Source organism: Equus asinus, chromosome 20, assembly GCF_041296235.1.
Source record: "Equus asinus isolate D_3611 breed Donkey chromosome 20, EquAss-T2T_v2, whole genome shotgun sequence".
Lineage (NCBI taxonomy): Eukaryota > Metazoa > Chordata > Mammalia > Perissodactyla > Equidae > Equus > Equus asinus.
Genome location: NC_091809.1, coordinates 49,600,225 through 49,612,015, shown reverse-complemented (window position 1 = coordinate 49,612,015; position 11,791 = coordinate 49,600,225). Strand labels below are relative to the sequence as shown.

The window sequence follows — 11,791 nt, the reverse complement described above, 5'->3', positions numbered from 1 at the left end:
ATATTTTGAGACCACATTCACATAACTTTCATTACAGTATTTTGTTATAATTATTCTATTTTATTATTGTTAACCTTTTACTGTGCCTAATTTACAAATTAAGCTTTATCATAGGTATGTATGTATAGAGAAAAAAGAGTATATATAGGGTTGGGGGACTACTGTACCACTGACACCCAACAGCTGAACTGAAACACAGACCAAGTCCCTCCTTAAGGAATTAGGAATTTTAAGGAAAAACCGTTTGCCAATGAAGGAAAGAAACTTTTACAGAACATCTAATGCATGCTAAGTGATCTCTCAGACAAGGGCTCATTTAAGGATTTCTAAAGGATTTGACGATAGTGAAATTGGCCTTCTCGTCTCAAAAAAAAAAAAAAAAAAAAGACAGTCCCGCTGTCTCACGTAAATGAGAAAAATACCCAGTGTGTGGAGTGAAGAGGTAGGTAAGTAAAAAGAGGGGGGGGATAAAAGCAAAAAAGGAAAGAAATATTTGAAAAATATCACAAATAGATAACCAGGATTTTTCCGACCAAACAAAGTAAGAGAGTTCTTTCTCAACTACGCGGTTTGCAACTAATCCAAACTCAGGAAATAACTCTTTGAAACGAATAAACTTAGTTCTGAAAAACAGACGCGTCCAGTAACATCCGAAAACACGTGGCGGGGGTGGGGAAATCGGCCGCAACACCAGGAGAGACTCCAAGTCCCATCATCCCATTCGGCAGCTAAGCTGGGCTGTTCAGGGCAAGTCGGCGCACTGGATGCTGGGACCTGTGGTTTTTGCTCCTGCGCCTCCCCGCGGGTTTGCGACGTTTAGCGACCACCGCGCCTGCGCCAGCGCCGGCTGAGAGGCTGGGGCCGTGGCGGCTCGTGCCGGGTGATGCTAGGCGGCTCCCTGGGCTCCAGGCTGTTGCAAGGTGTGGGCGGGTGTCGTGGGCAGTTCTGGGCGCGGAGTGTCCGCGAAGGTGGCGCAGCCATGGCGGCAGGGGAGAGCATGGCTCAGCGGATGGTCTGGGTGGACCTGGAGGTGAGTGAGGTCGGTGTGGGGTGAGGGGAGACGAGGGAGGTTTCGCGCTTGGGACCGAGCGGCTGAGCCCGTCTGGGGACGGCGGCGGGTATCTGGGTCTCAGGTGTGGCAGGTGAACGCCGCCCGGCTGTGGGCGGCCCGGGGCAAGTCCGGGGCAGGAGTCCTGCGGGTTTTGGGAACTGTGCTGGACTGTGGGGTTTCTTTTCAAAAGTGAGGAGTCATCCATATGGCGCCCTTTCCCACCAGCCCCCCCAACTCTGCCCAGATGTGGACCTGTCTAACGCTCTGGTCCTTCACGTCTTAGTGTCACAGGGGTGGGGGTGGGGACAGCGGCTGTGCCAGACGCCACTTCCCCAGCCTTACAGGACCCTAGTTGTTAGAGCGAGACTAGACTCCGGAGATGACTCAGCCTTACCCCTCATTCCATAAACGGGAAAACTGAGGCCGAGAGAGAGGATTCAGCTCGTTCAAGGTCATGCTGTTAGTGATCTGAGCTGGGACTAGAACCCAGTTCTGATCCCTTTGGGTTTTCTGTGCTCATGCCAAGGACTCCTCTGTCCCTTGAGCCTCAGTTTTCTCATGTATGAAATGGGGATGATAACAGTACTTTCCACACTAGATTGTGATAAAGATCAAGTGGCATGGTTAGTATGAAAACTTTGTGAACTCTGCAAAGATGTAGTGATGTTAGTTATCTTACTCTTCCAAAATTGAATGCTGTCAGCACTCAATTTTGCTTACTTTGCATCTTTCCTAGAGTAGAACCGGTGGTGCCTGACATATAGCAGGCCTTTGGTAAATGTTTATTGAATAAATGACTCATGTTAAGTGTCTTGAGCGCTTGTCCAAGGAGCATTATTGTCTCTTCTATCCTGGTTGTGGGATATAAATTGAATTTGCTTGAGGGAATTCCTGTTAAATAAACTTGGTAAAATAGGCCAGAAAGATGGTTTTGTGTGTGTTATATGTTTTTTATTGCAGATGACAGGATTGGACATTGAGAAGGACCAGATTATTGAGATGGCCTGTTTGATAACTGACTCTGATCTCAACATTTTGGCTGAAGTAGGTGATGCTGTGTAATAGAGCCATGCTGTTCAGAGTGTATTGGAAATCTAAAGATTGTTTTTCCTCTTCATTTAAAAAATGAGAAACCTGAGGTCCACGTAGATTAAGGTCCAAAGTAATGTGCTAGATCATGGTAGGGTTGGTACTGGAACCAAAGTAATCCGTCTCACAGCCTAGTTATTTTTAATAAGCCATGCCAAAAATTACATAACTGCTACCATTTACTGAGAGCTTACTGTGTGCCAGGCACCGTTCTAAGTGCTTTCCAAGTATTCACTCTTAATCCTCACAACAATTATAAGGTAGGTACTGTTATACTTGTTTATATAGGAGGACATTTTGGCACAGAGACATTGGGTAATTTGCCCAAGGCCACCTGGCTAGTTATTGGGGCAGACAGGAGTTTAACCCAGGCAGTCTGAGTAAAGTACTCCTAACCAATAAGACAACCGACTATTGTAATACCATGAGGTTTGGTGACTCACGCTAAGGTTGACATCTTTCTATCATAACCTTAACTTTAACTTGACTCCGTATGTCTAGTTTCTGTCTTTTCAACTGGTGTCTGATTCTTCTAGATCTATATTCAGATTTTAGAATTCCTGTTGATGCAGAATCAGAAAATATTCTCTTGTTGACATATTGGGCACGATTAAGGTTTTAGCATGCTGCTTTTAACTGAAACATTAAGCAAAACAAATAAAACACACCTGTTGCCTTTTGGCCACTCATGCAGCACTTCATAAGTGTGTGGCAGCATCTGATTGGTAGAGGGTAAAATCTCTAGCCTTGAATAACTCTGTTGCATAGTGTCAGCAGTATTCAGAGGCAGTGGGAAACTGTAGAATAGGAACACAGTAGGGATGTTTGTGGGAAAGACAGTCTTGTTAAAATAAGTTCCCAGATGGAAGCATTGATGTGTTATTGGCATTGTATAAATTTCATAAATCTACAGTTAAGACTTCCACTTATTTTCCTGGGTAAGTAAAAGAGGAGAGAGGGCATTTATAGATGAATTGCTACCTTTGTGGAGTACTAGGCATACATCCTGGAGTACCGCCTGACCCATCAACTGGAGGGACAATCATGAGACTTTGTTTTTTTTTTTTTGTTTTTGTGAGGAAGATTTGCCCTGAGCTAACATTTGTTGCCAATCTTCCTCTTTTTTTTTTTTTTTGCTTGAGGAAGATTAGCTCTGAGCTTACGTCTGTGCCAATCTTCCTCCATTTTGTATGTGGGAGGCCTCCACAGCATGGCTCATGAGTGGAGTAGGTCCCCACCCAGAATCCAAACCCATGAGCCCCAGGCCGCTGAAGCGGAGTGTGCAGAACTTTAACTGCTTAGCCACAGGGCCGGCTCCAAGACTTTGGATTTTTCATCGTTAACAGCTAACTTTTTTTTCAAACTTTATGTAAATAACGTGCTGTGTTTTAGTTTCATTTGTTTTTTCCTGTCACTTGGAATTTACTTGAGATAAGTAGTGAAGAGAAGTGTCTATTTTACCACTCCTACTGACTTTGGCCAAGGAAGACTTATCCCTTTAGACTGTTGAAATAATGTGAAACGCTGATGGTTTAATGGACCAGTTAGTTGATATGGACCCTGGAGGAAATTTGGGTCTGTTTTCACACAGACTATGGCGTTTGTAAACAGACTCAGTCAGATGAGGATAAGGATGTAAGAAGAAAAATGGTCAGTGACTGTTGGCACTTAATTGTCAGTTCTGTGGAAAGTATGTTCTATTCTTGTACATGAGTCTGAGGAGCGTGTTTTTTGCTCGTAGAAGAACAAACATCCTACTCTGAAAATTTTTTCATAGTTTTGTGTGCCAAACTGGGCTCCAGAGTAAGTTACATAGCCTTATATTGGTACTAGTTTGCTTTTTCCATCATGCTTTGTTAGAATTGTTTTTTACAATATGAGGTTTATGGTTTTTTAAAAAATATGTTATCAGAGCAAATTTTTTTGCTTCCTCGTGGAGATGGCTTTGACCAGTTTTCTTGTTTTGGTGAAATTCCTTCTTAGTTGTAGGATGTCAGGCATATTTTAGTCAAATTCTAGCCATTTCTCTCAGTGATTGCAAACTATTTTTAGTGCTGTAGTAGTAATAATACCTTGGATTTACAGAGTGCTTTTTTTCCAGAGAGTTCAAAGAAGTTTCACATCTATAATTGCGTTTAGGGATGCTAACATCCCTGTGAGAGAGCCGGGGCAGTTTATTGTCTCCGTCATACGGAAGGAGAAACGAAGCCCAAAGTGACTTGCTTTAGTGCCCCTTGTCAGGCTTCTGTTACTGCTGGGACTCTGTCCGAGGAAACTCACAGCTGAATGCTTTGTTAAATGGAGCTGAGAATCTGAGGGCCACTGTTCCCTTTTTTTTTCCAGCTGTCACCAATTACCTTTTAAATTTTTTAATGTAAAAATATTGCTAAAATTAAGCAGTATAACTTTATCCAAAATATATGTATAGTAAGCTGTTAGTGTTTTGCCCTGTACTCCTCCTGCCCCATTTTTTTTAAACAATTATAAATGAAATAATATGCATGAATATACTGTTCAGCAGTTTCTTTTTTCGCATGGTAATATAGACATTTTCAAAAGGAACTCATAATCAAGGATTGGCAAGCTTTCTCTGGAAAACACCAAATATTAAATATTTCAGGCTTAGAGTGCCACATACCTCTCTGTCACATGTCTGTTTTACACATGAACATTTTACAAATGTGAAAATCATTCTTAGCTTGCTGGCAATAAAAAAAAAAAGCCACAGGCTGGGGCTGCAGTTTGCTGACTCTTGATCGATATTTATGTCCTCTTTTAATAGGCGTTTTAGTTTTCAGGTGTGTGTGTATGCGTGCTTTCGTTCATTCTTTTTTGCCGTGATGAACAATGCTAGGATGAATGCGGACCACTTTGAGTTAACAGACAGCCCTCATGTCTTACTTTCTCTGGTATATATATTAAATCCTTAAAGCAGCTTAAACTTTACCTCAGAAATGAAGGTTATCCCTTTTGATTCTGGATAACTAATGGCTTTTCCCATCCACAGGGTCCTAACCTGATTATAAAACAGCCAGATGAGTTACTGGACAGCATGTCAGATTGGTGTAAGGAGCATCATGGGAAGGTAACAGTACCAAATAACAGGATTGCTGCTTTGGGGATCAGTAACCAGCTTGTTGCTCCCACCTCTGAATCCTGGACCATTATTGGATGGTAGTTTAAAAAGGGTTAGAGGAAGATTGCTTGGCAAGCCTGGGGAACTGCTTGCTTGTTTCCTTGTCGTCTTTGGGACCTCTCGGGATCATCTTCTCCTGAAAGTCCTTTTTGCCTCTCCTACATTCAGTCTGTCGCCAATGCCTTGTGGATTGTCAAGTATTGCTCAAGGCAGTCTTTTGGATAAGATTAGACATCAGCTTTCAGAGAAGGGGGAATGCTGCTGTCCTGTTAATAGTTGCTTCTTCCCAGACCTTGTATCCTTGGACTTTGGGCACCATCTTTTTGGCTGTATGGAAATCCTATTAACAATCAGGAACATAGCTTATTTGACTTGGATTCTTTAAGAAAAAATCGGTGCAAAGATGGCAGTTTCAATTTGAACCTGAGCTCTATAAATGGTCCATCTGTGGTTATATTTGCCCATTTTAGAAGTGAAGTTTCATTTCTGGATGCCTTTGAAAACTGACTTCATGTGTTTCTGGTGGGGGCTGGGGATTCTCTCTTGCAGTCCGGTCTAACCAAAGCAGTGAAGGAGAGTACAATGACATTGCAGCAGGCAGAGTATGAATTTCTGTCCTTTGTACGACAGCAGACTCCTCCGGGGCTCTGTCCACTTGCAGGTAAAATCAACTCCTATGTGTACCTTGTAGGTAGTCTTCCATTGTAGTGGTTCAAGAGACTGCAGTTCCAGAAAGACCAGCCAGGACTACCCTGTCTTCCACTTACTCTGATTTGGATTATGCATCTTACTTAAAAAAATTTTTTTTTTTTGGTCAGGAAGATTGGCCGTGAGCTAACATCTGTTGCTGGTCTTCCTCTTTTGCTTGAGGAAGAGTGGCCCTGACCTAACAGCTGTGCCTGCCTTCCTCTATTTTGTATGTGGTATGCTGCCACAGCATAGCTTGATGAGTGGTGCATAGGTCTGCACCTGGGATCTGAACCTGCCAACCCCGGGCCACCTAAGCGGAATGCGCAAACTTAATCACTATGCCACCGGGCTGGCCCCCTATATACATCTTACTTTTGTGTTCGGGTCTCCTTGTATAATTTATACATGAATATTGGGAAACTGCCCTGAAACTAACATGAGATCTGGGATACACAGACTAACTCAATAAACTTTTTTCCCATATTTTTATTATGGAATATTTTCACATGTACAGGAAAGTTGGACATAGTAATTGTTAACTTTGTGCCATGTTTGTTTTACATGTCTGTTTTTGTTGGACATTTGAAAGTAAATCATGGGCATTGTGACGGTTAACTCCTAAATACTTCATCAAGCATTTCCTAAGAATAAGGACTTTTTCTGATGTAACCACAATATCATTGTCACATTTGAGATAACTAAAAATAATTCAATAACATCATCCTATATCTAGTTCATATCTAGTATATGTTAATTGTTTTTGAACCAGGATTCAGTGATGACTCATGCATTTCATTTGGTTATTATATCTCTTTGGTTTCTTAATCTAAAATGTCCACCTGCCTTTTTTTGCCTTGTGACATTGACTTTTTAAAGAAACCAGGCCAATTCTACTAGGATTTTGAAAGGATTGCCATTGTTAGACAGAAGTTAATGTTCTATGAAGGTGTATTTTTATTCGTATATGTAACTTGATGTAGTAACTGACACTTTCCTTAAACATTCATAAAAAGTGTTTTGACAATAAGTAATAGAGCATATATTGTATAAATTTTATTCCCTACCCAATGCGGCGGGTGTCTGTTTTAAAGTTCTCATTTAAAATTTAGTGTTTTTAATGTAAATTACTGTATGAAAACATGAATATGGATATGATTTGTTAAAATTGGAATGTAAATAAAGGTTTATTTGTTTATGTGATTCACTTAAATTTTTAGTGTTAGTGGTGTGGATTTTGTGACACTGGGAGAAAATTTGCACATCTGGTATGATCTGAAAAAGTAACAAGCAGATTTGTGCATTATTTTAAGTATATGGAATAATGGATTTATTCTTTTGTCCATAGAGAGGCCATTTACAAATTTGTTATGAGATAGACTGACTAAATACTCAGAAATCTGCACTTGTAACTTAATCAGATGCACTCAGGCCTGATTGAGAAATTTTGAGATGCTTTTAGGAATTGTTTGAATTAAAAAATCATCTCCATTTCAAATACAGTTTATAAATTTTTATATCCTGTTGTATACTACTAGAAATACACAGATGAGGTATGCTTCGTGTCTTTCTAGGAAATTCAGTTCATGCAGATAAGAAGTTTCTTGACAAATACATGCCCCAGTTCATGAAACATCTTCATTATAGAATAATTGATGTGAGCACTGTCAAAGAACTGTGCAGGTAAGGGCTATCATTAGGATCCATTAAATTGCCTCATTTACCATGTTTTAATTGAGAATTTGTGGAAAGTAATTGAATAGAGCTGTAGAACTGAGGGTGCCAAGTGGGTGTGTAATTTCCTCATCTCATTCTCGCTTGGGTAGGACCTTAATTTATTTGGGACTGGTGAGAATTGGGGGAAATAATGTCAAAAATCTTCCATGTAAATTTCATTAATCCAGAAAATTTACTGAGCACCCATTCTGTGCCATGTATTGGTCTGTGTGCTGGGAACATACGGATGAAAAGCCGTCAAGTAGCTTAGAATCTACGGCGTTGACAGATGGGTAAAAAACACACCTTAAAAATGTCCTGGGTGATGACTGTAATGGAGACGTGGGTATAGAATATTGAGGGCACAATATTCTATATTGGGGTGCGGGGAATGGGAAATCAGGGAACACTTTACCTAGAAAATAGCTTTTAAGCTGAGATTTGAAGAAGAGTGGAAGTTTTTCAGGTTTTTAAATGAGGAGAGAACAGTGCAGAGAATGGGCAGAGGTATGAAGATACGAGGGAGCAGGAAGATAAAGGCAAAATATGTTCAGGGAATTACAGGTAGTTCATTAATGCTGAAGTGCCAAGCATGAGATTGGAATCCGTAGGGGGTGAGGCCAAATTATGAAGGGCATATGTGCCATGCTAAGGAGGTTAAAGTATATCTTGTAAGGGATGGGTTCCTTTGAAAAGTTTAAGTAGAGGGATGAGTGATGATTAGATCATTCTGATTAGAAGGTGGCAAGAAGAGAAGTAGGGAGATAGGAAAGGAGACTTTTGCATCATCTTGGGGAGAGGAGAATGAGCTAGGGAAATGGCAGTTGGGTGGCACAGAAGGGGCTGGAGATAAACTATTTGGCACGGCATTGAATGCTTGGATCCAGGAGTGAGGAAAAGGAAGAGGTGTAAAGTGACTCCAGTGTTTCTAGTTTGGGCAGTTAGTGGATGATGGAACTGTTCAAAGATGAAAGGGAAAATAAGAGGAAGAGTGGATTTGGTAGATGGAGGGGGGGAGGTGTTGTGGATGGTGAGTATGGTTTTATGTGTGTTGAATTAGAAGTGTCTGATGCATTTTTAGGTGGAGATGTCCAGCAGGCCGTTGGATATCTGTGACAGGAGCTCACAAGAGGGCTGGACTGGAGTGAACAGATTTAGGAATCTTACACATTGATAAGCTTGCACAAAGAGAATATATTGATTGAAGAGAGGAGAGGGTGGAAAATCAAGTCCCAGGCAAGGAGGTGACTTGATAGTCACAACCCAAATGCCTTTTTTCAATGTTAATAAGTTACTGGAAGGAGGTAAATATTCAGTGTATTTGAGACAGTTTCCTTTGAGAGTTCCATTTTTGCTGTGTATAGACGCTGGTATCCAGAAGAATATGAATTTGCACCAAAGAAGGCTGCTTCTCACAGGTAAGTTTGGGTCCTTCCAAGTGCTTGGCAATCGGACATATACATAACCCCCAAATTCCTGACTGCTTGAAATAATGACTCTCCTCCACTCTTTTTTCTTGGGGGAAAAATCAAGGACAACCAGCATAAAGATAACTTACTTTTGCTAAGATTATCAGGAATTGTCAGATTTCTAGCATTCCATTCTGAAATATGTGGGGTCTTACATCTTTATTGCAATTTTAAACATTTTTAGGTAACTTAGTTTGTAGGAATGTGTAACAGTCTTAATTTTTCTAGTAACGAGCAGTATTAATTTTCTTCCCAGCAAGGATAGAGACTTGTAGCCATTTAAAATTAGAATTGTATTCTAGTTGTAGAATACAGTTAGCCAAACTTTGACACTTTTTAGTTTTTAGACTGTTTCTTTTCTGCAACCTTAAGCACAAGTACACAGGAATTTAAAGACCTTGTGTATCTAGTGTCCTCTTTTACTTTGTGATTTTGTAGCCTTTCGGGAGGAACTTAAAACTTGATGGGTGATTTAGCCACTGGCTTCTAAGGGCAGCATGTGGTTCATCCATTTCCAGAGCCCCTGCTGTGTGCTGGGCACGTTCTAGGCAAGCAGAGAAAGACAAGTCCCTGCTCCAAAGAGTCTTGTGTGCTGATGTTTTTTTATTGGCCTTCCATGGACCACAGCACAATAATACAGGCGTACAATACCTTCTTCAAACAATTAGGGCTTGATGTGTTTTGGATTTCAGAATATTTCAGGCTTAGGAAGGTAATGGTGAACCTGTAGTGTTTATCATTCTGTCATATCTCTAACAAGGTCTGAGGGTGCACCCCATAATACAACACTGGTATTTCCACAGGGAAACGTGGATATTCACACCAAAGGGCATACCTAACGACTCTAAATAGGCTTACTTCAGGATTGGTCAGGTTTTGCCATATAACAGGTTATAAAAATTTTTTGGGTTTTTAGTATTGTGGATAAGAGATGTGTACCTTGATTCAGCCAGAGGCTGTCTTTTTGACAGTTTCAGGTCTACGGTATATCCAAGACCTGGGAAGAAAGCAACATTGTTGCCTTAACCACAGAAATAACTGTCATAAAACTCTTGCCCTGAAGTCTGTGCAGTTTATTCTCTAGAAGAGGCCCTTGGCCCCTCGTTCAGAGCTTATTGATTTCCTTGCACACTGTTCTAATCATCTTGGTTACCTGATTTCTCAGACTACAACAGATGAGAAACAGCATGTTGGAGGAGAAGAAAGACTGTTAGATGGAGGCAGGCTGCCACTGATTATAGCACAAATCACCACGAGAGGAGGTAGATCCTCTTTTATGGTTAGGTACTGTCTGTAATTGATGTTTACTATGATGGCTGAGTCATGAGTGATGTTCGAGTATGTCAGTATATTTTGTTCAGGGACGTCATTAAGTATTGCTCAGTGTTTCCCAAACTATGTTCCATGAGCTGTTAATAAGTATTCCACAAATGTGGTCGATTAAGTTTTAGAAATACTGTGTATATAGTGCAGCCTCCTGTTGGGAATTCACAATACACGTCAGTCCATTAAATGCTTTGCGGAGAAGTTTTGAAATGTTTAATCTAGTTTTTCCTAAACTTATTTGACCCTGGAATTCTTTTTTTCTGTGGAACACTTCGCTGTCTTCCAGAACAGTTTGGGAAACTTGAATCTGTTTTATTTTAGAAATTTTTTTTTTTGCTCAAACGTTCTTGAAAAAACAAAGCACTTAAATTCTCTTTACTGAAATGTTTCACTTCTTGGTGATGTCAGATAGTGACATTTACATGTACCTGTTCTTAAGTTATTTATAAAAAGTTATGCTTTGTAAAATGCTTATCAGCTCCTCTGTTTCTGGACGTTTCAATTCAGTATGGTGTGTTTGCTTGTAGGGCTCTTGATGACATTAGTGAAAGCATCAAAGAACTTCAGTTTTACCGAAATAACATCTTCAAGAAAAAAACAGACGAAAAGAAGAGGAAAATTATAGAAAATGGGGAAAATGAGAAGACTGTGAGTTGATGCCAGTTCTCATGCTACCACCACCTAGTTCTCTGGAAGCAACTTCGGTGGTTTTTTTCTTTCGTTCATGCTGATTGCTTGGCAGAGCACCCTCTTTCAGTTAACTTGCATATCCAGATTATTCAAGCAGACAGCTCCTGAAATATTATTTTTCTCCTAACATGCTGTTTTCATTTATGACACAGCAGCTTCTTTGTAAGTACCAGGCCATGTCCATTCCTTGGTACATATCTGCATTTGATTTTAGACCATTTCTTTTGTTTAAAAAATAATAATAATAAAGCTAGTTCTATTGAAATGCAAACCTTTTCGTACCATCTATTCTTTAGTAGTTTAGTCATTGGAAAAATGATGGCTTTTTCTTTTTTAAGGGGTATGGCTAATGTTTAAATTCTCATAATGCCCTTAGAAATGGATCAAGTTTCTTATGTTAGATAGAAAGTGAACTTGTTCTGTTTGCTTTACAAGTCAAAAATAGAATAACTGGAGATAGACTCAGAGAAGCAAATTTGGGCTCCTTGTTAGTTATAGTTGTCGAATTAACATAGCTACTCTTCATTCCATTCAAGAAATTCAGGTAAGCCCTCAGACAGGGATGCTGTGGGTAATAACTAAAGTTTATTGAATAGATATTATGTGCAAGGTAGTCGCTGTCTAGGT

General features: G+C 40.2%; 1 protein-coding gene across 3 annotated transcripts; it reads left to right on the top strand.

Annotated features, from left to right (window-relative positions):
- Window positions 1-757: 757 nt before the first annotated feature.
- On the top strand, window positions 758-11,435 carry REXO2 (RNA exonuclease 2). Of its 3 annotated transcripts, XM_014855504.3 has the most exons (8): window positions 758-1,030; window positions 2,012-2,095; window positions 5,148-5,225; window positions 5,826-5,937; window positions 7,538-7,646; window positions 9,044-9,097; window positions 10,314-10,410; window positions 11,002-11,435. In XM_014855504.3, exons 1-7 carry the CDS (start codon window positions 884-886, stop codon window positions 10,360-10,362), a joined length of 633 nt encoding a protein of 210 aa, XP_014710990.1. In that variant the 5' UTR covers window positions 758-883; the 3' UTR covers window positions 10,363-10,410; window positions 11,002-11,435. The 3 variants fall into 3 exon arrangements, with proteins under 3 accessions (XP_014710990.1, XP_014710992.1, XP_014710991.1); XM_014855506.3 differs by lacking the exon at window positions 10,314-10,410; XM_014855505.3 differs by lacking the exons at window positions 2,012-2,095; window positions 10,314-10,410.
- Window positions 11,436-11,791: the final 356 nt, after the last annotated feature.